The sequence below is a fragment of the Microplitis mediator genome, chromosome 11 (genome assembly GCF_029852145.1).
Source record: "Microplitis mediator isolate UGA2020A chromosome 11, iyMicMedi2.1, whole genome shotgun sequence".
NCBI classification, from domain to species: domain Eukaryota; kingdom Metazoa; phylum Arthropoda; class Insecta; order Hymenoptera; family Braconidae; genus Microplitis; species Microplitis mediator.
In genome coordinates this window covers 14,386,338-14,409,350 of record NC_079979.1, presented here as the reverse complement: position 1 = coordinate 14,409,350, position 23,013 = coordinate 14,386,338, and the positions used below count along the sequence as shown (strand labels likewise).

The 23,013-nt window shown below is 26.5% G+C and overlaps 2 protein-coding genes across 4 annotated transcripts; one reads left to right on the top strand and one right to left on the bottom strand.

The window, feature by feature from the left end:
• Positions 1-5,663: 5,663 nt before the first annotated feature.
• On the top strand, positions 5,664-11,100 carry LOC130678030 (nischarin). Its single transcript, XM_057485012.1, has 2 exons — positions 5,664-6,378; positions 8,451-11,100. Exons 1-2 carry the CDS (start codon positions 5,941-5,943, stop codon positions 9,414-9,416), a joined length of 1,404 nt encoding a protein of 467 aa, XP_057340995.1. The 5' UTR covers positions 5,664-5,940; the 3' UTR covers positions 9,417-11,100.
• A 420-nt stretch (positions 11,101-11,520) lies between these two features.
• On the bottom strand, positions 11,521-22,782 carry LOC130678034 (alpha-crystallin B chain). 3 transcript variants are annotated; one of them, XM_057485017.1, is made up of 4 exons: positions 22,379-22,782; positions 18,538-18,660; positions 17,701-17,893; positions 11,521-12,074 (listed from the first exon to the last, which is right to left on the bottom strand). In XM_057485017.1, the coding sequence occupies exons 1-4, from the start codon at positions 22,564-22,566 to the stop codon at positions 11,880-11,882; spliced, it is 699 nt and encodes a 232-aa protein (XP_057341000.1). In that variant the 5' UTR covers positions 22,567-22,782; the 3' UTR covers positions 11,521-11,879. The 3 variants fall into 3 exon arrangements, with proteins under 3 accessions (XP_057341000.1, XP_057341002.1, XP_057341001.1); XM_057485019.1 differs by lacking the exon at positions 22,379-22,782 and adding an exon at positions 20,682-20,849; XM_057485018.1 differs by lacking the exon at positions 18,538-18,660 and having other exon boundaries at positions 22,379-22,781.
• Positions 22,783-23,013: the final 231 nt, after the last annotated feature.

Below are 23,013 nucleotides of genomic sequence, written 5' to 3'. Positions count from 1 at the left end.
GCTACTGCCGTAATTCAAAGCCAATTTAAAGGAAAGTGTTGGGCAATGCGTGCCCATAATTTTTAACATGGTGATTAGCCGTAGGTTTTCACGTGGTCAAAAAAGCATTACAGTTACATTACGGCAATCTCATAGAGTAAACGTATTTCTGTAAAAATCTCTATTAACACGTTCACCGCAACAAAGTTATTTTGATTTCATTTAATTACATTGCGGATAGTTACCCGAGTCGAAATATGAAGTGTGATTCCAACGTCTCGAGCGTTTCAAGTGTAAATCCAACTTTACATTTGCAACGTCCCAGACGTTGAAGTTACGTTTGTAACGCTCGAGACGTTGGAATCACACTTCATATTTCGACTCGAGTAATTATTTATTTTAGTAATTTTAGCATTTCTCAATAAATTTATCAAGTTTTGTTTTTTTCGATATATAGGGGAGGGTGGGGTAAAGTGGGCCCCCCTAAAATTTGAGAGCAAAGTAAGCACCCGGGAAAAAATCACCATGCATGATCACGTATGATCATGCAGGATTCATGCATGATTCGTGCCTGATCGTGCATGATTCATGCATAATTCAGGCTTGATCCTGCATGACTCATTCATGGCCAGGCATGACTCATTCGTGATCAAGCATGATCATGCATGACTCATTCTAGATCAAGCTTGCGCATGCATTAAGTTTGAAATAATTGTATCCAGAGATATGATCCATCAGGAAAGGTCATGCTTGAGCATGCTCTATTATGCATGACCATGCATGGTTCATACTTGATCATTCATGGCCAGACATGACTCATTGGTGATCAAGCATGATCATGAATGGCTCATTCTAGATTAGACTTGCTCATAACTTACGTTATGAATAATTGTCTACAGAGATATTATTTATCAGGAAAGGTCATGATTGAGCATGCTCTGTCATGCATGACCATACATGGTTCATACTTGATCTTGTATAACTCATTTGTGATCAAGCATGATTCATTCTAGATCAGGCTTGCTCATGACTTACGTTCGAAATCATTGTATCTTGAGTTTTTTATATATAGTGGAAACCCATTTAAATATAGTGGAAACCTAAACATGCAAACCTCTCAATAAGACAATTTATAGATAAATTGAGAAAAATATAGATAGCCCGAACTGGGAATCGAACCCAGACCAATTCGGTATCGTGCCGAGTGCTCTACCAGTTGAGCTATCCGGCACTATACTATATTCCATTCAATTTGATCTATAGCTTATTGAGCCACACCGTCCATCGTACGGTAATACACCATTTAAATATAGTGGAAAACTAAGCATATTAATAGTTAAATAAATAAAAAAACAATTTGTATTCATAAATATTAATTGTTTAATGTATTAAGTGAATAATATGTTAAAAATAGTTTTTAATGAAAGTTCAAAATAAAAGAACCAATGAAAATTGATAAATTACTCTCTATCATTTGTATAGTACGATTAATTATATACCTTAGTTTCTAATACTTACAGCAACATCTTTCAAATAAATAAGCTATGGGAATGCGTGTGCATGCATAATAACGCGTGCTCATGTATGGGAATGCCTGATCGTATTTTTCATAAGCAGCCAATATTTAAATACGACCAAACGTGCTCGAGAGGAATCACAGATTATAAAATCATATGCCTGCTCAGGGAAGATCATGCATGATAATGTATGATCATGCATGATAATGTATGGTCATGCATGATCATGTCTGGCCAAAATCCAGGCCTGATCATGCATGACTGGACACGATCATGACTTCTCAGGCAGAATCATGCATGATCATGACTGCTCAGGCAAAATCATGCCTGTTCATGTCTGGCCAAAATTCAGGCCTGATCATGCATGAGATTTAAGCCTGCTCAGGCATGATCATGCATGCTGATTTTTTCCCGGGCACTCTGAAATTTTTTACGAACGAGGCTCATAATAAGTCACCTTTACTTCTTTACGACTATTCATTTATTACTTATTAGCTTATTTATGGCTTACCCATTTTTGCCCACTTTCCCCCATATTTTCAAATTCGTAATTTATTATGAACACAGCTTATTCATAACATTTTTTAAGTGAAGAATTTAAAAAAAGTAAAACGAGCAATAAATTTGTCTCACACAATTTTTTTAGATGGGGGCCCACTTTGCCCCTAATTTTCGAATTTTCAATTTTAATGGACACAGCTTATTAATGTTAAATAACAAACAAGGGCCTATAAAGTAGTGTAACGAGTAAAAAAAAGTATAGATAATCCCATTTCTAGCTTACGGGGCCCACTTTGACCCACCCTCCCCTATATATATATATATATATATATATAAATATATTAGACTGATTCAAAAAAATTGACTATTTTTATTTTCAAAAATGATATCGAAAATAATGTTCGAGATGACAAAAAAAAAATGGTGTCAAAGATTAAGCTCTTACTAATAATATTAACAACTGCCGCATCGCAATTTTCGATTTTCCATTTAAATAACATGAGAAAAATTTTTTTCAAACTTTAGAATTTTAAAATGTTATGATAATAACTTATCAGCAGATCATTATATCAGAAAGACCAATACATAATTTTGTAGGAAATTGAATGCTCTACAAAGAAATTTGTTTTTAGAGAGTTATCCAAGGTCAAATTTGGATTCATCATAAATTTAAGTATTATTTGACTTTTTCGACGAAATTATGAGACTTATCTTAAAATGTTGTATCTTTTTTATTGTAGATTGTTTTATTTTCTACGAATTATCTCTTATGAAGTTTTTCAAATTTTTGAAAGTTCTTTAGTTATTTGCATTTACATTTTAATTTGTTCTAAGAAATCTTATTCTGGTCCATTTTATTTACTTACTTTGAAACGCGAATAACTAAAGAACTTTTAAGAATTTAAAAAACTTTATACGAGATAATTTGTAGGAAATAAAACGATCTACAAAAAAAAAGCTATAACATTTTAAGTCTGATAATTTCGTCGAAAAAGTCAAATAATACTTAAATTTATCATGAATCCAAATTTGACCTTGAATAACTCTCTAAAAATCGAATTTATCAAAAAATGATAATAAACCTTTTACGTCAGAACTGCTCAAACATTGGAGTAATAATAATGCATTTTTACTTATTCTTAGGTAAAATTAAATTCCTTGCAAAAAATGTCTGATTGAAAATTTTCGTCAAACAAGCCGTTTCCGATCAATTAAGCTTAATAAATTGATATATATTTTCGATTTAACATTATTACTATTGAATTTTGTAACTGACGAATCAGTAAATATCTAAAAAAGAGCATGAAAAATTTTTGAAAGATATTAAATGCTCTACAAAAAAGGTCTCTTAATGTTTTAGCCTAAATTTACTTCTTCTAAAGTTATTAACGATTAAAATCGAAGAAAAAATTAAAATCTAAAGTTTTTTGTTCTTATCTCAATTTTTTCCACTAAACGGTACACATTAACTATTTTGATCATCATTAAGCATTACTCATAAAAAATCTTTCACTATTTAACATTATTCTAACATTATTATTACAAAAATCTATAAATTTCACAATAAATATCAATTTATTTTCGCTCAATTGATCATTTCTAAACAATTAGTTTGTAAGTCTGGAAATATTATCATTGTGATATTTAACGATAGAAATTATATAAAAAAGTTTGCTCTTTATATGTTATAATTATTTTCTCAACATAAGCTGAATTAATTGAATTTACTACTCTATTAGTACTATATAATATACTATACAATTTACCAATAAAGAATTTGGAAAATCCAAAAGTGCACGCCTCGAACGCTCATGTTACGTTTTTTTTTAAAAGCTAAATTTCGAATAAAATTGAATATCCCGCTCTTTTCCCATAGAAATTTCCATGGTAAATATACGGTAATAAAAGTAAAAAAAAAAAATAAATAAGGAAAACATTCCTAATGAAAAATGGCGGCAGTGTGTGTTTGTTTACATGTAAGATTGCCGGTTTTAACCGTAATGATTTATTTTTAAAAAAACGAGAAGGGCTACAGTAATGATTTTCGAAAGGAACCTTCTTTGCTTATTTCTGAAAATTTTGAAAAAAAATTAAGTAGTTTCGTCAAGTCGTTCTCGAGATATCCATACCACGCCGTTTTTTTGAACCACAGACTAATGCACGTCCACGATAAATTTTTTTTAATGAACTTTTTTTTATATTAATACATATTAGACAAATTAAAAAAAGTATCTGGATTATTTATTAGTGTTTCAGCTTTATATTGATGTGCTTTTCATAATGTGTAAGAGTTATAGAAAAAAAATATATGCACTTTAATGAGTGGAAATCATGTGACCTTGACAGGTCGGTTATAAAGCACAACCTCTCCGCTTCGCTTCCGAGGCGTGCAATATAATATGCTAATCACATTTGCTACTCTTTCAACAATTATATTTATTTACTTTAGCCGATAATTACTCTAGTAAAATAACTTTCCACACTTCAAAGTAACATTCTCGTAATTTAAGTTCCCCTATGTGTCTTTTTTTTATTTAACGCATGCGCTCTTATATTCATATTAGTTCCCTGACAACTATTTTGCGGCGCTGGTTTCGCTCCAGGCAAGGCCTATTTTTTTCGAAATTCTTCCATATGTATCAGCTATCCAGTTAGTATAGAGATCAGTGGTTTAGCTTTTCTTGTTGGGATATAAACTCGTTGTCATTAATGCCTGGTCCCCCAGACTATAGAATCTTAGCCATGCAGGGGACCAGGCATTAATGGCAACGAGTGTACAGTGTATAAGCGTCAAAGTCACTCAAACAATCGTATCTATAATAATCGATCTTTTCAAAACAACAACCCGCTGTTATTTTGTGATTTCATAAATGTAGCGAGTACCAAAATAAATATTGAGAAATATCAGATAGGTTTTTGTTTTACGTTACCAGTTATAATATCGACTGTTACTTTGATTCTTTGACCCCTGATAGCCAAGTTGACCGCAACTTGGCGACAATCTACTGCCGCAACCCATCGCCAAGTTGACATTTCCATAAGTTGATGGCAACTTTCTGAGAAAGTTGTCGACAGCTTTCAGCTTTTGTAACCGTTGACTGCAAGTTGACTACCAGTTTCTCAGAAAGTTTTCGATAGATTGCAGCAGTTGATTGTTGCCAAATTTCTGGAAGACTTTGAGACAATTTGTAGTCAACAGTTACAAAAGCTGAAAGTTCTCGACAACTCATAGTCAAGTTGGTCGCAACTCATGTACACCAACTTTTTGATCAGAAACTCTGGTTATCGGGGAAAATACTTACAATAAGTTTTGAGGTGAATATCAATTATAAGTTACAAAGATAATACGTCAACTTTGTAGCATAATAATATATTTAAGACTTGACATCGATACATCGACTTTCGATACTCGTGTATTATTTGTCGCTTCAATTTGACGCTAAGCGCTATAATTTATCGCTGCATTTTTTCTGGGTGGCGCACATGTTAAATTCTTATCACGTGATCGAATTGGACGCTAGAAAGCAGCGTCATGCGTCAGCATGAAAAAGCATCTTTATGGACCCGCTAAAGTAGATTGTAATAAAAAAAAAAGTAACCAACGCCATCACAGTATTCTGTGAAAACTATAGTAACAAAAACAACAATTTTGATAATAATCTAAAACGTCACATTTAATATTTTGACATAAAATATTTTTACACTTAAATCGGGGTTAGTTAAAATGTTAATAATATTAAATTTAGCTAATTTAATATCTAGATAACATTTATAAATAATAAAATATTTAAAAAGTGATGATGAATAAACATAAATATATTTATTGAGTGGATTATCTAATTGTCATTGAGGCTAGATTATACTTGAGTACTTAAATTATTAATCATCAGTATCATCATTTTCAATTTTACAAAAGAATAAAAAGTTATTATACCGTTTAACAATGGCTTGTTCATTGTTAAATCAAAAAATTATTCAAATTAAAATACCCGGGTCCGAAACAATAGACAATGTTACATTTTATACAATTAATGTCAGTATTGGTGACGTTAATTGGACATTAAAACACAGGTACAGTGAATTTGTCGTTCTCCATGAGATATTGGTGTCTGAACATTGTGTTGAAAAAGATATTCTGCCGCCAAAAAAAATAATAGGACGTAAAAATGAAACGTTTATTGATAAACGTCGACAAGCACTGGAAAATTACTTGAATACTATATATAATTACTTGAAAAAAACTATGCCGCGTGAATTTGTTGTCTTCTTGGATCTTCATGTCTATGACATATTTTTTTTATTGCAAAACATGGCTTTGAAATTTTTTAATGAAGGTCCTAATATTTTACAATTAAAATCATATACATTTTCACCGATACAGGTAATTATTTTATTTTTTAGATAATTATTTATTTGAATATTCTTTATATTTATTAAATGCAATAATTAATTAAGGTAAATGTCCCAATACCGGAACGACGAAAGACATACGACTGATTTTTATCGTTTTAAAAATATTCAAATTGATTATAAACCAAAATAATTTATTACACCATATATAATAGACATTTACCTATTCAAAAATAATCAAATTAGTTTTTCTTGAATTTAATATAAAAAAAAAAAACCCTTTCTATGACACCCAAAAGACCCAATACCGGAATTCGGTTGTCCTAATACTGGAGCAGTAAATAAAACGAGTTATTTTTTGCACTGACGTACATTTATTCGTAGTGTTTATATTAACAATTATTAAATAATATTAATGTAAAATGCATTTAAAATTTTTTAATGATTAAATATTTAATAAAAATAAATATTTTGAACTAAAGAATAGAAACATAATATAGCATTTGAAGTTATACTATAAAAATGATAAAAAAAAAATTAAACACAAAAATTTATTTTTTATGATTTAAATTAGAGTTTATCTATATTTAATGAATTTTTTATAACAATCATACTTACTGCAATAAATATTACGTCTCCAGTAATAATTAATATTGCACTTGATTTCAGCTGTCAATAAAACTCACCCTTAATGTCTATCGATAACATTAATATGACTTCCTGTACCAATAGACAAACAGTAAAATTAATATAATAATACTATTCTTATCATATTGTTAACAAGTTTTCTTGAATTCTATGCCATTCAAGATGTATATACAAAAAAAAAAATTATTGAAAAGTAATTCTATACATTTTCTATAAGCTTAAGACCAATGACTGATTTCTTAGCAAAACCATTAAGAGACATGAAAAAGTCATGGATCCGAGACTATTGCTATAATTAACATTTTTTTTTTTCATATTTCGTATATATTTTATATCCTATTTTGTAACTAAAAGATTAAGGTTTTAAATAAAGAAAGTTTTATTTAATTTCATCGCGTACGAGTTAAAGTATAATATAATGATTATCAAATCGTTTCGGTATTGGGTCTTGTTTCGGTATTGGGACATTTATCTTAATTGATTTAAATGCGAAAGAATTAATTTCCAAGCTTACTATCTTTATTTCAAAATAAGATTTTCGGAGCAATAAGTTTTTACAAAATAATTTTGACATTTTGTTGATTTGTTTTATGGGTCACAACTCCGTTAATGGTAATTCAACACTGAATGGTCACATGGAATCCACTGACAGACCCCAGGCAATTTTCAATTCAAAATCCCTATATCTAATTTTTCGAATTTTTAATTTCAAATATCTCAATAGCTATTAAATTTTAAAAAAAGTACAAGATTCCTTTTATGTGGAAAATTAAAAGTTCTAAAAAAAGAACTCGTGCAATTTTTCGGATCTCATTAACTCCTATGATATTTTCAAAAAACCAATCACACCTTTTTTTTCTTGATTACTAAAATTTCCGATGAACAATTTTGCACTTAATTTAATAAAATAAGTATACTTTTTAAAAAATTGAACTTTTTCATCGACTCTAAATCAAAGTCAATTTATTCCCTTATAATTTACCACAAGATTTAGTTAAAAATATTAAAATTATAAAAGTTATATTTATTTCTATGCAAAAAGTCGCTTAATTTGTTTTTTTTTTTTTTTTTGCCATCACATTTATTTTAATTCAAAACTAAAATTTTAAATAAAAATTGATCCTAGCTCTTACAAAAATATTTAAATATTATTTCTATAAAATTTTAAACAAAAATATTGATTACTTCTATTTCTACAGTTGATCAAAGCCCTTGGGGCCTTATTAGACCTTTTGTGACCCTTATGATTCGTGCCGGAAGTGTGACCGTTGAGAGTTAAACTTCTGAATGCATTTTATAAATATTTTTTTGTAAGAACTGTAGCAAATATTTCGATATCTTAGCATCTAAACTTGTAGCCCGTAAAAAAAATTTTGAAATCTTTAAGCCCAACGTCAATTTAATTAAAATATAACTCTAGTTGAATCGGCTAATAATTATTTTTAATAATTCCAGTTGTACGCAATAAGCGAAAGATTAAAACAACCATGTCCTGCATCAGAAGTCGCTGACAAAAAATACGATTTCAGTCATGTGCTTGATGTTAATTCGCATTTAAAATCTTTGACAATACAAGGCAGCAATGAGTTATACGGCACAAGTAATATAAACTTATCAACTTTACCAATAGAACTGTCAACATTCAAAAATATAGAAACATTGACAATAAATAATTATCCAGTTAATAAAATATATATGATGGGTAATTTACGTGACACTGTTCGTGAATTGCAAGTACACAATACGCAGTTGAAAAATATTGTTGATCTAGTAATGTGCGAAGAGTTGCATCGTTGTATTGAAAATGCAAATGATTCTCATGTTTGGTTAAAAGTGAGTCAATTAGATTTGAGTGATAATAGTATTGAAGTTATCGATGAATCAATAAAATTGATGCCACATATTGAATCTCTTATATTAAATAATAATTGTCTTACGGAATTATCGAATATAACATTATTACCTCGTTTATCACAATTACACGTAGCGTCAAATAATTTTACAAAATTACCAGATAATTTACACACAAAACTTGGTAATATTGTTTATATGGATTTATCGCAAAATAAATTAACGTCATTGGCATCGTTTGCCAAATTATATTCATTAGAATGGTTAGATGTTAGTTGTAATTGTATCGAAAATATTGATGAAGTTAAATATATCGGGCATTTACCATGCATTGAAAATTTACGTCTCACTGGTAATCCAGTATCAACAATAATTGATTATCGTGTTAAAGTACTGGAACCATTTGGTAAACGTGCTGCTGATATTTGTCTTGATAATGAACGTCCTAATCAAAAAGAACTCGATACTGTTGCTGTTTTACAGGCACTTAGAATAGCTAGAGAGGGTAAATCTATGACGTTCAATAATACTGATTCGGCACTTTTTTCTGCTGAAATTCCTATTGTTTAAAACTATTATTAATATTATTATTATTATTTCTATTACTTAAGGGTATTCTTAGACAGTGCCTTCCACTTTTTAAAAATTTTCATTGACTGAGCTGTCATACCCGTATTAAAATTTTATTAATTAAGGTCTTTCTCAAACAGTGCCTTCCACTTTTTAAAAACTTTCAATGACTCAACTATCATTAGCCTGTAAAATTTTTATCAATTAATTAAAAAAAAATTAAAGCATCAATTGAAAAAAGGACAATTTCGCTGAGATATAGAATTTTAAAAAAAATTACTTACAGTTGATATCAATTGGGAGTTGAACGAAATTTGGGAAATAAATTTCAGTAAAATCTTCATGTCAATTTTATAATTCGAATTTTAAAATTTTATAGGCTCAAATTTATTTCACAAATTTCGTATAACTCCCAATTGATATCAACTGTAAGTAATTTTTTTTTAATTCTATATCTCAGCGACATTGTCCTTTTTTAAATTGATGCTTTAATTTTTTTTTAATTAATTGATAAAATTTTTATACGCTACTGAAAATTGAGTAATTGAAAATTTTTAAAAAGTGGGGGGCGCTATTTGAGAATGCCCTTATTTAAAAAAAAATTTAAGCATTAATTGAAAAAAGGACAACGTAGTTGTAATTTCACCAAGATTTAGATTTTTAAAAAAATTACTTAAGTTGTTATCAATTAGGAGTCAAACAAAATTTGGCAATTAAATTTTAGTCCACAAAATTATAATTTAAGTTCAAAATTATAATATTGTCATTAAGATTTTACTGAAATTTATTTAACTTCTAATTAGTAAGAACTGTAAGTAATTTTTCTTTTAATAAATTGATAAAATTCTAATACGGTTATGACAGTTGTCATTAAATATTTTTAAAAAGTGGGGGAGGGGGTATCATCTAAGAATTCCCTAAAGAAATATATTTTTTAGCATATATTATATATAATTTTTATACGATACAGTTACCAAAAATATATTCAATAAGAAATTTTTTATTTTTTTCTATTTTCCAAGTGAAATAATTTCATAAATAATTAATTATTGTGCATATTCTTAAAGAAAATTTTTCATAAGAATATGTATATATTTTGATATTTTTTAAAAGAAAAAAAAAAATATTTTATGACTGCAAAAATGAATTTTGAATGTGATCCTAGTTTGATTTTTATATTATAATCTTACGGTACACTTTTTTCTAAAGCTAATATGGATCACTAAATTTTTTTTTTAATTCTAGATAAAAAAAATAAATAGAAAAAAATTTTCAATTTTTTTGTAGTAAAAAATAATAAAAGTTAATTATCTTTTATAATAAGTTTGACCACTTTGAGTGTAGCGGAAATTAATCATGATTATTAGTACGATAAATTTGAAATCCAAACCTTGAAATATTTTTTGTTGATTTCATTTTTTTTTAATTTATTAGTTTCTTTAATTTAATTAAAGATCAAAAACAAATTACTAACATATTAATTAAAAAAATGTAAATTAATTTATATCTAGTATTAAATGTAGACAATCATTTTTTATTATAACAATTAATTATTAATATTTTATATTTAATTAATTTTGTCAATTGATTGATTTTTTTTTAAGTAAAATATATAAATTTATAATTAATTATTGCGGTGCTTGGATTTTTGTAATAAATGAGCGTAAAATAATTATGTTATATATAAAAAAAAATTATTTTAATAAAATAAAACTGTGATAATTATGAAATAATGAGTTTATTAGTGATTAATAATTTTTATTTAATCTGAAAAAATATTTTTAGAGTAATATTGACTATTTCATTTCATAGTTACAATAATTAATATCTTCGATTAAAATAATTAAAGTACAGCAGATGGGTATTAAGATTAAAAATAATAATTTAAATAATTATTTTTGAAAATTATATAATTCATAAATAATATTAATTACATAATAATGCTTAAAATATACTAGGCATTGTATAGTTTTTTTTTGTTTAGTCTTTTACATGTCTAATCTAATACGTACATAAATTATTACAAATAGTCAGATTAATTAAATTTTTCCACTTAACTTTACAGCCTCAAGATAATTTTTATCATTCAATTTAATTTTAATTATTTATTAATTTTAATTGCAAATATATGAATTTTTTTAAATTAATAAATTTTTTTTATGTATAAAAATTGTATATTTGTATAAATATTGAAGCAGCATTAATTTTAACGGCTCATAAAATATTAATCCGTCAATTAGTTTATTTTTTTAAATTCTCAACACACTTAATAAATTTGCATTTGTTAATAATAATTTTTTTTTGTATTTATATATCGATATAAAAATTCAAAGACGAGGCTAAAGGGAAAGTGGACAATTTTTTTAATTTTTCAATTCAAAAAATGTGGAATTTTTTTTTTTTCTTTTTTTTTATCAAATTTTAATTATATTTGATAATATTTTAAAAAAATTTATTAATAATTTAGCTGTGGGCAATGGGAATTAATTTTTCACCGGCACCGAGGGCTGGAAGTGGAGCCTCAACAGTCAAGACACCGTCTTTACTAAGTGATGATTTGATAGTCTCGGGATTTGTTCCTTTTGGTAATAAAAATTCACGATTGTATTCCCTGTATACTGATTTACTTTCTGTTTTCTCTTCATGTTTTGCGTGGACCTAAAAATAGAAAATAAAATATTTATTTATTATTTTTATCTTTAGTCGTGTAATTATTTAAATGCAAGTATGGAATTCAGGATAACAAAGGAAATTATTGTAATGATAAAGTAAAAAATTATTGAGACAAGTTCGCGTGATCCAAATCATGTCACAGCTGATTTATTAATATAACGTTAGTGTAATCTGATCAGACGTGACCTATATGCGCATCTGTCTAATCCAACATTATCTTAACTAGTTATTTTTATTAAATGTAAAAATTTTTATAAATTAAATTTATTTTTATCAATTAATTAATTTAACTTTTATTTAATATTAAAATTTTCTTCATTTAAAAAATATTATTTTACGGAAGAAAATTATTTTTTAAAATTTTTAATGGCAAACTGGACTATCGACCAGTGGCTAGTCTTGCGTGCTATGACTCACTCAATATATTTTAAAAGTACATATTGAAGAATTCAACGAATTTTCTTTTAAGAGTAGGTCAGTAGACATTAAACGTGAAAAAATATTAAAAATTTACTTCTTAATTATTAATGATCCTGAAGTTAGAAGACGATTTTTTTTTCACTAAATGAATTACAAAAAAAATAAAATCTAAAAATATGCACATTTATTTAGAAAATTCAAAAAACTAAAGGTGCAACTATTTGAAATTTTTTTTTTTTATAATTTATAGTTTAAAAAAAAAACCCAAAAATTATCAGACGTCGGCTAACTCCAGTATCATTAATTATTAACAATATTTTTAAAATATTCACTTTACATTTGAAATTCTAAAAATAATAAATATACAAAATTTATAGATTAAAAAAAAACTTTTTTATTTTTTTTTCAGACCATTTGTCTGTTAATTCACTGTCTGTTATAAAGAATGTTTTAACAGCTGGTAATTTTGTTCATCTGATCAGAACACAAGCAAAAATAATGCAAATTTAAAATAATAACGTAGAATATATATACATGTATATATGTATGTTTAAATAATTTTTTAAAAATAATATTTAAAGAAATTGAAAATTATTTTTAATCTTAAAATCAAATTTTTAAATAAATGAAGTAGTTCATAAAGTCATTGAGCTCATATTTATATAATTAAGGCCAAGACAAATATATGTGGGTGGACATAAGACACTTTTAAGTTAAATGTCAATTTTATTTAATCTCAACCTCATTAATTTTTTTTATTAAATAATTTTTAAATTAGCAACTGTTGCTTAAGAAAAAAATTAAATAATTAACTAAATTAAAATTTAAATATATACATGTATATTAAAGTATTTAAGCATAGTGACAATCGATATATTATTAGTGACAAAAATAAAAGTCTTCCGACCCTGACTGTGTACCGAAAGACCTCACTGACAGTCAACCGAGTCAAAGTGTCACTCTCTCTTCCTCGATCTTATTTTTATTACTAAATAAAACAAGTATAACTAAACTTGTACATGTGCTTAAGCAACAAATCGTGCCGTAAATTTTTCACAAGCCTCAATCTACCAACTCTCTCATCACGTTCTCGTTAAAGGTCACATTACCACGTGAATATAATACTCTAAATGATTACTCCTCGTTCTTCTTATTCTACATCTACTTCTTCCTTGACTAAAATTTTTATTTTTACATTACAATAACTTAGAAAAAAAATTATAATGGCCATAGATGACCTCTGAACTAAAGATTAAAGAGTATTGTCATGCATAACAATTGTCTTTATAAAGAAAATAAAAATCTTATGCCACACCTTGTCAATATCAACTATGAACATTAAATTAAGTGCATTATGTAAGCTAATGACTTAATCTCCACTCTGTTTATTTATCAATTTTCAATATTTTTATATTTATCTTTAAATTAATACTTTAATTTATAATTTATAACTTGATACTTTACATGTTATCTATACGAGAGACTTAATTTCCGTAAAGTATCGATTTATTCGTAGCATGGGGTCGTAAAAAAGAGCTACGGGTACGATGCGTGTGGTGGATTTTTATTTGTCTAGTCAATGTAATTCTATAACTATCCAGCAACCTAGTAACTGTTGACTTTAATCTAGACCACTGAGTGCAACTGAGAGAAAATAAGTTGTTTATTGTTTAAAAATATATACTTTTTACTTTTACTTTGTAATTTAAAGCAGGTTGTAGATCGTCTTACTTATTGCGTAAAACTTAATTTTTTTGTTTTATTAAACTTATTTGGGAGTTGAAGAAAAAAAAAATATTTATAAATACAAGAGTGAATTCAGGGTTGACGATAAAAATTGAACCTTGATGACAATCCACTTATCGACCGTGAGTTTTCGATCTTTTTAAGGTCTGATTACGTGTGACCCGAAAACCTTGACCAAAATTTGAAAAAAAATAACTTTACAACCAAGACTTTTATGGAAATCTATATTTAATTGTCATTAACGTTGTAAAAGTATAAATAAAAATATTGGATTTATATTTTTGATATTGTTTTTGAGAAATAAATTTTTTTTAGAGCGATTAGATAAAATATAAAATCATATACACGCAAAAAAAATGAGTTATAAAAATTAATAATTGATAACTAAAAATTTAGAGTGCTCACAATTTAATATCATTTCAAACAGCAATTTCGTGGTTTTATAGAATAAATTATAATAATCTTAATTTAAAGTTTATATGTAAATAAATCATGTTACAAGTAATAGAAATTACTGTTTGGCAGATAAAAAAATGAAATTATAATAATTTAACGTTTCAGCTTTAACATTCGCTGTTTGGAACATTAAAGTTTATAGTAAAAAAGTAAAAAAACATTTAGTATGATAAATAAGATTTTCAATGTCGAGCAATTGATTTTATATAGAACGTTATATAATTATTACTTTCTTCAATTTGTAGAAAGTATATCTTAAGCGAATCAGTTTTTATAGTTTGAAACAATAAAATTTTATTTGTGTTTGTGGGCATTCAATGTATGTGAAAGAATTAACCTAAACTATTACTGATGCGACTATACCTACATGGCAAGATGACATATTTTATCATTTCGAACAATAAAATTTAAAGACCAAGAGTGACTATTTTTGCACACCTCATGCGCGAAAGCTCTGAGGGTGCTTTATGATGGCTCTAAATTTTTTTTTTTTTCATATTAATATATTTTAGAGAATCACTTTTATACTTTTTCGCTTTAAATAGTATATTATTTATGAATTACCTTTTTTGATGCGATTTTATTGTTCAAACAATAAAAATGAATGAAAATCCGAATAAAATTTATTATTTATTTTTTTGCGTGTATATATAATTTAATCTTTTAGTAGAAAGTACATTGACCTGAATTCCCTTCGAAATAACGGTAAACTCGGATATATTTTTTTATATATTTAATGTAACTATCGTGACTGAAGGTGTCATTATAACTGACTTAGTAACTTCTTAAACACCTACACACTTGTTGATTCTGATGTGCAGTACAATAAATAAAATCTACAGAGCAATTAATTATTTTAAAAATTGAAATTTTGGTGTTTTAATTTCACTTGATGAAAAATTATAAATTTTTTTTAAATTTGAGGGTGAAATAAAAAATAATTTTGATATACATTACAGCAATGGTATTTACAGTACTGTAACCAAGGCGAGTAAATTATATTTTTAGAATAAACTATTTTAGTTCGGCGCTATACTGATGTTAAGATTCTCTCTCTTTACTTGGCACCTACTAGTCGGCGAGGCTTTAAATTTAAATTTAATACAAACAAAAAATAAATAAATTATTTTTTTATATAATTATTTTTAAAATACTTTTGAAAAAAAAAAATTTAATGTAATGCAAAATTATTTTAAAAAAATTTTTTTTTTTTTCTGTTTACAAAGTAAAGTTGTAATTTATGTTATGTAACCGTACTAAATATTTTTGCCAAGTAAATTGTGCAATATTATAATTTTTATCGTTACGCGTTATTTATTACAAGTGAAAAAATATTTTAAAAGCAACGTGATTAGTTTATTTGATAAAGTATTAAAAAAAAAAAAAAAATTCAATTATTTTTCAATAGAATTGTATTATAGAATATTTTGAAGCTTGCCAATTACTTGAAGTTATTAACAAGTTGAATTCAGTCAGAAATATAAAATATAAATTAAATTATTTATATATTTTATTTTTACATAACTTTAAATTTTCGTCATAAATATCATGAAAATTGTAATCACAATTTGTTTCATTTTCCTTAATAATTTCATTTCAATAATTGTTTTTTAATTGTCATTCGAAAAACCATAATTTTGATTGAATTTTTTTTTTTATGTATAATTATTTTTCATATACAAGAAATTTCATGTCAAAACTTTAATAAACTTACAATTATCAAAAACTACTTAAGATTTAACGAAAAAAAAGTTAGACCTGTATTTTTAAAAATTTTTAAATCCAAATCAAACTTAATATTTAAAATTGAATAAATTGATCAATATAAATGGATGGTCAAGCTCTTTCTCGTGGTTTTTTAAAGAAACAATATAGAAAAATATTGATAAATTTTGCAATTTTATGTTATTTTTATACAAAAATTCACAAGGAATTTAAAACAAATTATAAAAATAGCAGTATATATAAAAAAAACTAATATTCCCAGTAAATAAATAAAAATTCCTATCAGTAGACGCCTTGATAAATTTTGATAAAAGTTTATCAGAACCGATCAGAAATTAGATAGCATAAGAAATTTTGTACTTTTTGTAAGAATATATAAAATTCTTTGAAAGAAATCTTTTAAAATATTTTTTATCTAATTATTGGAAGTCATGAAATTATTGAGTTATCCCAGTTAGGTAGAACATAGGGTAGAAGTAGTTGGGTATTTAATACTTTATTTTAATTTACGAAAACGTATAAAATAAAATTTCAATTTTCATAGTGGGATAAAAGTATCTTTGAACACACATTAAAAATTAATTATATCGTTGCGTCTTTTACAAATTATTTTATCTTACTTTTCCCAGTGTTCAAAACTGGCCCTAAAGTGGCCAACAACAGTACCTCTACCTTATATATTTAAATACACAGAAAAAAAGGATTTTTTGGCGCAAGAAATATTTTGCATTATGGGGAAAAAAGTTTTTAGTGCAAAAAATTTTTTCTCGCCCCAAGAAAATGTTTGTTTTCAATTTATAATGCAAAAAATTTCTGGGGACAAGTAAAAATTTTCTTGAAGCGAGTTAAATTTTTGGTCTCGAGAAATCCTTATTGTCTGTATACTCATATTGTATTTTCATTAAAATTTTTCTTTGAATTTTTTTTTAATTATTTGAAAAATTTATATTCATGTAAAATTATTAAATTATCTTGGAAAATTTTTTAAATTTTTAATAGTCATGGAATTTTATCAATGAATTTTTTAGTATTATTTTCATTTAGTTCCCGTACTTCCAAACATTCAAATAGATTTACGGAAAATACCGAAATTAAAATTAAAAATTAACTTTTCGACATCGATACCAAAGTAAAACTCTGAAGTTATTTTATTTATAAGAATATTTTGCAGACAGATTTGTCATATTATATGAACTGTGAATACTTTGATGAAATGTAGGACAATGGATTTGGATAAATTCCAAATAATTCAACAAGTACATACCAAAAGCTTGTTGTCAACAGTTTTGACAACAATTTCCTCGGGTGTGTATTGAGATACGTCAAATCTCAGTTTTAACATTTTGTTATCACCCTCGTCTTGGATAAGTGGGCTGTTGAGACCGTCCAACCAGGTACGTGAGTCATGCTGAGGGCTCAGTGAGCTGTTATGTTGAGTACTCTGCTGTGAGGTTGTACTAAAAAAAAAAAACAAATTAATAAAAAAAATTAATTTCATATAAATTTAATAAAATATATTTATATTTATTTATTTTTTCCAACATAAAGTAATGAATTGTGCGATGATCATTCAGTGACGATCTAAAATTCATAGTTATGATCAATAATATATATTATAAATATGCTTTGATAAATATATATATATATAGCGAAATTATAATTAGGCTGCTAATGATGCTTATTTTTTTCTTAACGACCCAGTGATAAAAAACGATTGAGCTAAAGCCTAATGTTTTATTTTATCATTTTTTTTATTATTTACTTTTAAAGACAGTCCTGATAAGTAACTCAATAACATCTTTATGTAACTATTTAATCGATATACATAATGATTAATTAGTATTGTTAATTAACAGCAAAGCTTTTGCTCACTCAGACATACTAAAATAAATAAACAATGTCTTAATAATTAAATCATAAAAAAAAATAGCGTGCGTTAGTGACGAATGAAAGCTGTAACAAAAATAAAATTTAGCAGGAACTAAAGTCTAGATGATCTACGGCTAGTGTTTCTTGCGAGTGTCGATAACATTGATGTACAATAAAAAAATATATAAGATTTTTTATTGCTGTGGTTTGTTGATGGTTTATTAAGTGTCACCTGGTGAAAGCCTTGTCGAACGCGGAACGCTTTGACGGCGCGGCAGGATGATCGACTTTGTCCCAACCCTCCGTCTTTGAGGTCGTTGAGGTGCGATGTTCACTGCTGCTTGTATGGTGTCGGCTGGCATATACATATTTTCATAATATGATATTATTTTTGTTAGTTTACCAACCAAAATAGCCAAAAATGCCAATAGCATTAACTTATTAATATTATTAAACATTCATTATTATTAAAAAAAAAAAAAAAATGTTTGGTTACGAGGCAAGTTGTATTTTATTTTTTTTCGTTAATCCAATTAAATTTAGCCTTGAGTTTTTTTCGTCATCGCTTATAATTACTTTATTTTTTAACTTTATCGTAAATACACAGAAAAAATAATTTTTTGGCGCAAGAATTTTGTTGTATTATAAAATTGAACACAAAAATTTTCTTCTCTCTAAAAATGAATTAGTGAAATTCTCGCTAATCAGTGGATAGTCACTATTTCTACAGCTATAAGTATACCACCAATTCAACCAGTGGTATACTTATAGCTGGTTCCCAGTGAATATTCACTAATTTGAAGTGAATTTCACTGATTCATTTTTAGAGAGTTTGGACGAGAAAAAATTTACTGACAAAAAATTTTTTCTTGCTCTGAGAAAATTCATTCTCGCCTTAAGAAAATTTTTGTTTTCAATTCATAATGCAAAAAATTTCTTGGGATGGGAAAAAATTTTCTTGGGCGAGTAAAAATTTTTTGTGTCAAGAAATCCTTTTTTTCTGTGTATATATATTTTAAATATTTCTTTAATGATCTTAGATTTATTTCAAAAGAAAATTACAGTAATTATAGTTTCAAAGTTCAGATAGCCGGAAGCTTTGTCTGTCAACTGGATAAAGATCAGTGACCCCGATGTGAGGTCATAGGTCATGAGTCATGAGAATCGAATAAAGTTTTAAAAAAATTATTTTTTTAAATATCAAGCCCTAATTTAAAATAAATTATTACAGATTTAAAAAGTAAATAAAACGACAATGCGTTAAAATGCATTTTTAAAATATGTATTTTGTAAATCACGCTACCTTACGTGCTTCATCCTTATTTATTTCATACCGTTCACATTCGAGACATCGCAATAATTTAAATACAAATATTAAAAAAATAGCTTTGTAAATTAAAACCAAATGACTTTTTTTTATTGTTAAATAATTACTGTCATTGTACTAAAAATCTAGTATCTGACACTGACAATTAAAGTACGTAGTTAATGTACGAGGCCACAGTAATTAAATAAAATTTTAATTGAAGAATAAGAAACTTTTTCTTTACCAAATTAATTTATTCTAGAGAATTTCATTTACTCATTGAAATTGTTTATAAGAAACGGGAGGTTTTTTTTGTAAATCCATCTTAGATCCACCTGTGCAGGAAGTCAGTAAGAGTAAAATAGTACCGGAAGTGGTATAATGCTTTGAGTGGATGGATGAATGGATGGATGCTTTCACGCGCTGTCGATTTACTCGTTTAGTTAGAGTAGCAATTCAACAAAAAGATTAAGATATATGTTGAATAATAATAATAATAAACTAATTTATTCGTAATTAAAGTATCAGTTGAAATGTTTAAAAAATTTTTCTCATTGCGTGGAAAAATAATTTTCTCAGCGTTTTAGTTTTTTTTTAATTTAAATTAAACACTTATTTTATCATTTTCATGCAGTAATTTTAATTATTACTTGAAGGAAGTTTATCATTTTTAGTTTTAAAAATAGTTAAGTGTCAAAAATTTATAATTGCGTATCATCTTTGATATGCAAACTTCAAAAGTTAATAAGGTCATACAAAGTACACGTGGGCGGTTGATTGATTACCTTTCTTGTAGTAACGCTACATCAATTTCCGCCTGTCAACTTTTTTTTTCGCTACGCCCTTTATTCTCACATATACCTGGCTATAATTTTACATTCTCACACTTTTTAAAGTTAACTTTATCTCAACTCATGCTACACTAATTACGCGAATGATATTTGACAAAAAAAAAAACAAAATAAAAATGAAAAACTTTTAAATTAAATGTAGGAAAGAATCAATTAAAAATTTTTATAATAAAAATAAATAAATATGTAAACACAAGGTTGCGTAATTAAATTACATACCGGTATCGTATAACCGTTTTGTGACGTGGTGGATACAGTTTTTCATCTAGCATCATCATTGTATTATAATAATAATTTTTTTAAAATTTTTTTACGCGTTTTAAGGAATTCAATTCTATTTATTTTTTTTTGTTCGCACGTAATCCTTACAAGTAAAATTAAAAAAAAATGCAACTTATGTCAGACGTTTGAACACGACGGTGTTTTAAAAACGACTGCGCAAAAAGGTACATGATCAAAACATGCAACATAAATGTCAGATAGTGGGGAAAGATATCAACTATTTTTATTAATGATAAAATACATTTTTCAACTTTATTTATTTACTTTTTAAATAAATAAACAAATAAAAAAAAATTTGTTTGTCCAAAAATACAAGATGCGCTTTATAAATTACGTCTTGAAGGTCTCAGTACCTATAAATTTGTTTTTTATTACAAAGTCGATAAAATTCGAGGCCAAGTCTTCACAAAATTTATTTTTCCATAAATGAATAAATATAATAGGAAAAAAAAAAAAAATAAAATTTACTATTGGATATAAAAATAAAATTTTGACCTTTAGTAAAAAAAATATAATAAGGGTTTTATCGCATGGAGTATATTTTAAAGTTTAATCACTACTACTAAGGATCTAAGTACTTTGGGGGTTCAACATGAGTTCTAAATTTAAATGCCAAGACTTTTCAACAGAATTGTCAAAAGTAATTTAAAAAAAAAAATATTAGGAACAGTAAACTAAAAAAAAAAATATTTTTCAAACTTTAAGTGTGTTCTGGACTGTACGCATATACAATCCAGCTGTCGACATTTCGACCGGTGTGTGACTGAATCTCTAAAAATAGCGCGTCCATAAATATAATAATGCAATGCAATGACTAAATAATTAACCACTGCATTACAAACAACTAGTAATTTAACTAACTAATCAATCAATCAATCAATTAATTTATTTAATCCAATTATATTACGTCAGTTTTATTTTAAAAGCTTTTAAAATAGCTGGTACTTAAAATACACTCATGACAAGTATAAAAGTACATTTATATATTTAAATATGCATCACGGACCCTTAATGTTTTTCAATTGTAAAGATCCTTCTTACGATATACCTTTTTTTGATACATATCAAATGAGTCTCGCCTCCACTCAATGTTATTCATAGCCCGTCTCTACGTACTTTCATACCTTTATTTCATGTTTTTTTATTTTTATTCTCTGCCAAAGGCCTTCTATTTAATTTAACTTCCGGACCTGAGTCATTTTGATAACTCGCCAGAATATTTCAATTGTCAAATTTATTTTTCTTACATATCATTAACGTCATTTAATTATTATTACTTATATCAAACTAAGATCTAATGACCTATTTTTAAAATTCAAATTTCAAAATAAATTTTATTACTCCATTTACTAAAATTATATAATTAATATTGTTATTGTGAAATTTAATATTATTTTTATTGCAATTCAAATTTTTTAAAAATAAAAAAAAATTCAAACTCCAAAAATTTTTTTCAAAAATTCAGAATAAGTTTTACAAAAAAAACGACATAATTAAAGGAGTTTTAAACGTGAAATTTTTAATTTATAAATTATTTTTAATAACAAAAAGTTTGAATCAAATGCCGGTAAAAAAAAAAATTTCATAATAAAAATAAATAAACAATTGATGTATAAAAAGAATAAAATAATTACCTAGAAGTAGTCTTGAAAAAGTTATTACTCTCACGATTCATAAGTTCGCTTCTGAATCTCGACATCTCGTCCTCCATTTTTCTCATCTCAGCATCAAATCGCTCGCGTATATTTGAGAATTCGCTATCAATGACGCTAAAGTCGCCGAGTTTGATAGGAATGTTGCGCTTAGTACCACTGTCAGCCATTATTATTCAAATTTAAGAATTAAGAAATTAAAAAAAATTTTTTATTTTTATTCCAAAACCACGACGGCACTTAAGTTTATTTATTTTCACACACAGTTTTATTAATTTACTGTTGCGTTGATTTTAAATCACTGAAAATAAATCTGTAACTTTGGTAGTAAATAAACAAACGGTGATGCTTAGTCGAACTCAGATCCAAAAGTGAGCGGCGCACATCACCTACTACTCCTTAAATAGTAACGCGAGATCATACGTGGGTACGTGGGTGTTCGGTGTGATTCGTCGTGACTCGGTTTCATTCGGTAGACATGGGATGTATAAAACTTTACTTGGATTTTTTTTGTCTGTATCAAGAGCATTCTTTCAATGGGAGTTTAATTCTTTAACGATACAAAAGTTAATTATTTTAATTCCGATCTCATAAACTTTTTCATTAAATTATTAAAA

What these genes read in the sequence shown, in the direction of transcription:
- LOC130678030 (XM_057485012.1), top strand. Translation starts at nt 5,941, where the DNA reads ATGGCTTGTTCATTGTTAAATCAAAAAATTATTCAAATTAAAATACCC. An exon ending in ATACATTTTCACCGATACAG is followed by an intron (nt 6,379 to 8,450) that starts GTAATTATTTTA and finishes TAATAATTCCAG; the next exon opens with TTGTACGCAATAAGCGAAAG.
- LOC130678034 (XM_057485017.1), bottom strand. Translation starts at nt 22,566, where the DNA reads ATGGCTGACAGTGGTACTAAGCGCAACATTCCTATCAAACTCGGCGAC. An exon ending in TTTTTCAAGACTACTTCTAG is followed by an intron (nt 18,661 to 22,378) that starts GTAATTATTTTA and finishes TGTATATGCCAG; the next exon opens with CCGACACCATACAAGCAGCA. An exon ending in CTGTTGACAACAAGCTTTTG is followed by an intron (nt 12,075 to 17,700) that starts GTATGTACTTGT and finishes TTCTATTTTTAG; the next exon opens with GTCCACGCAAAACATGAAGA.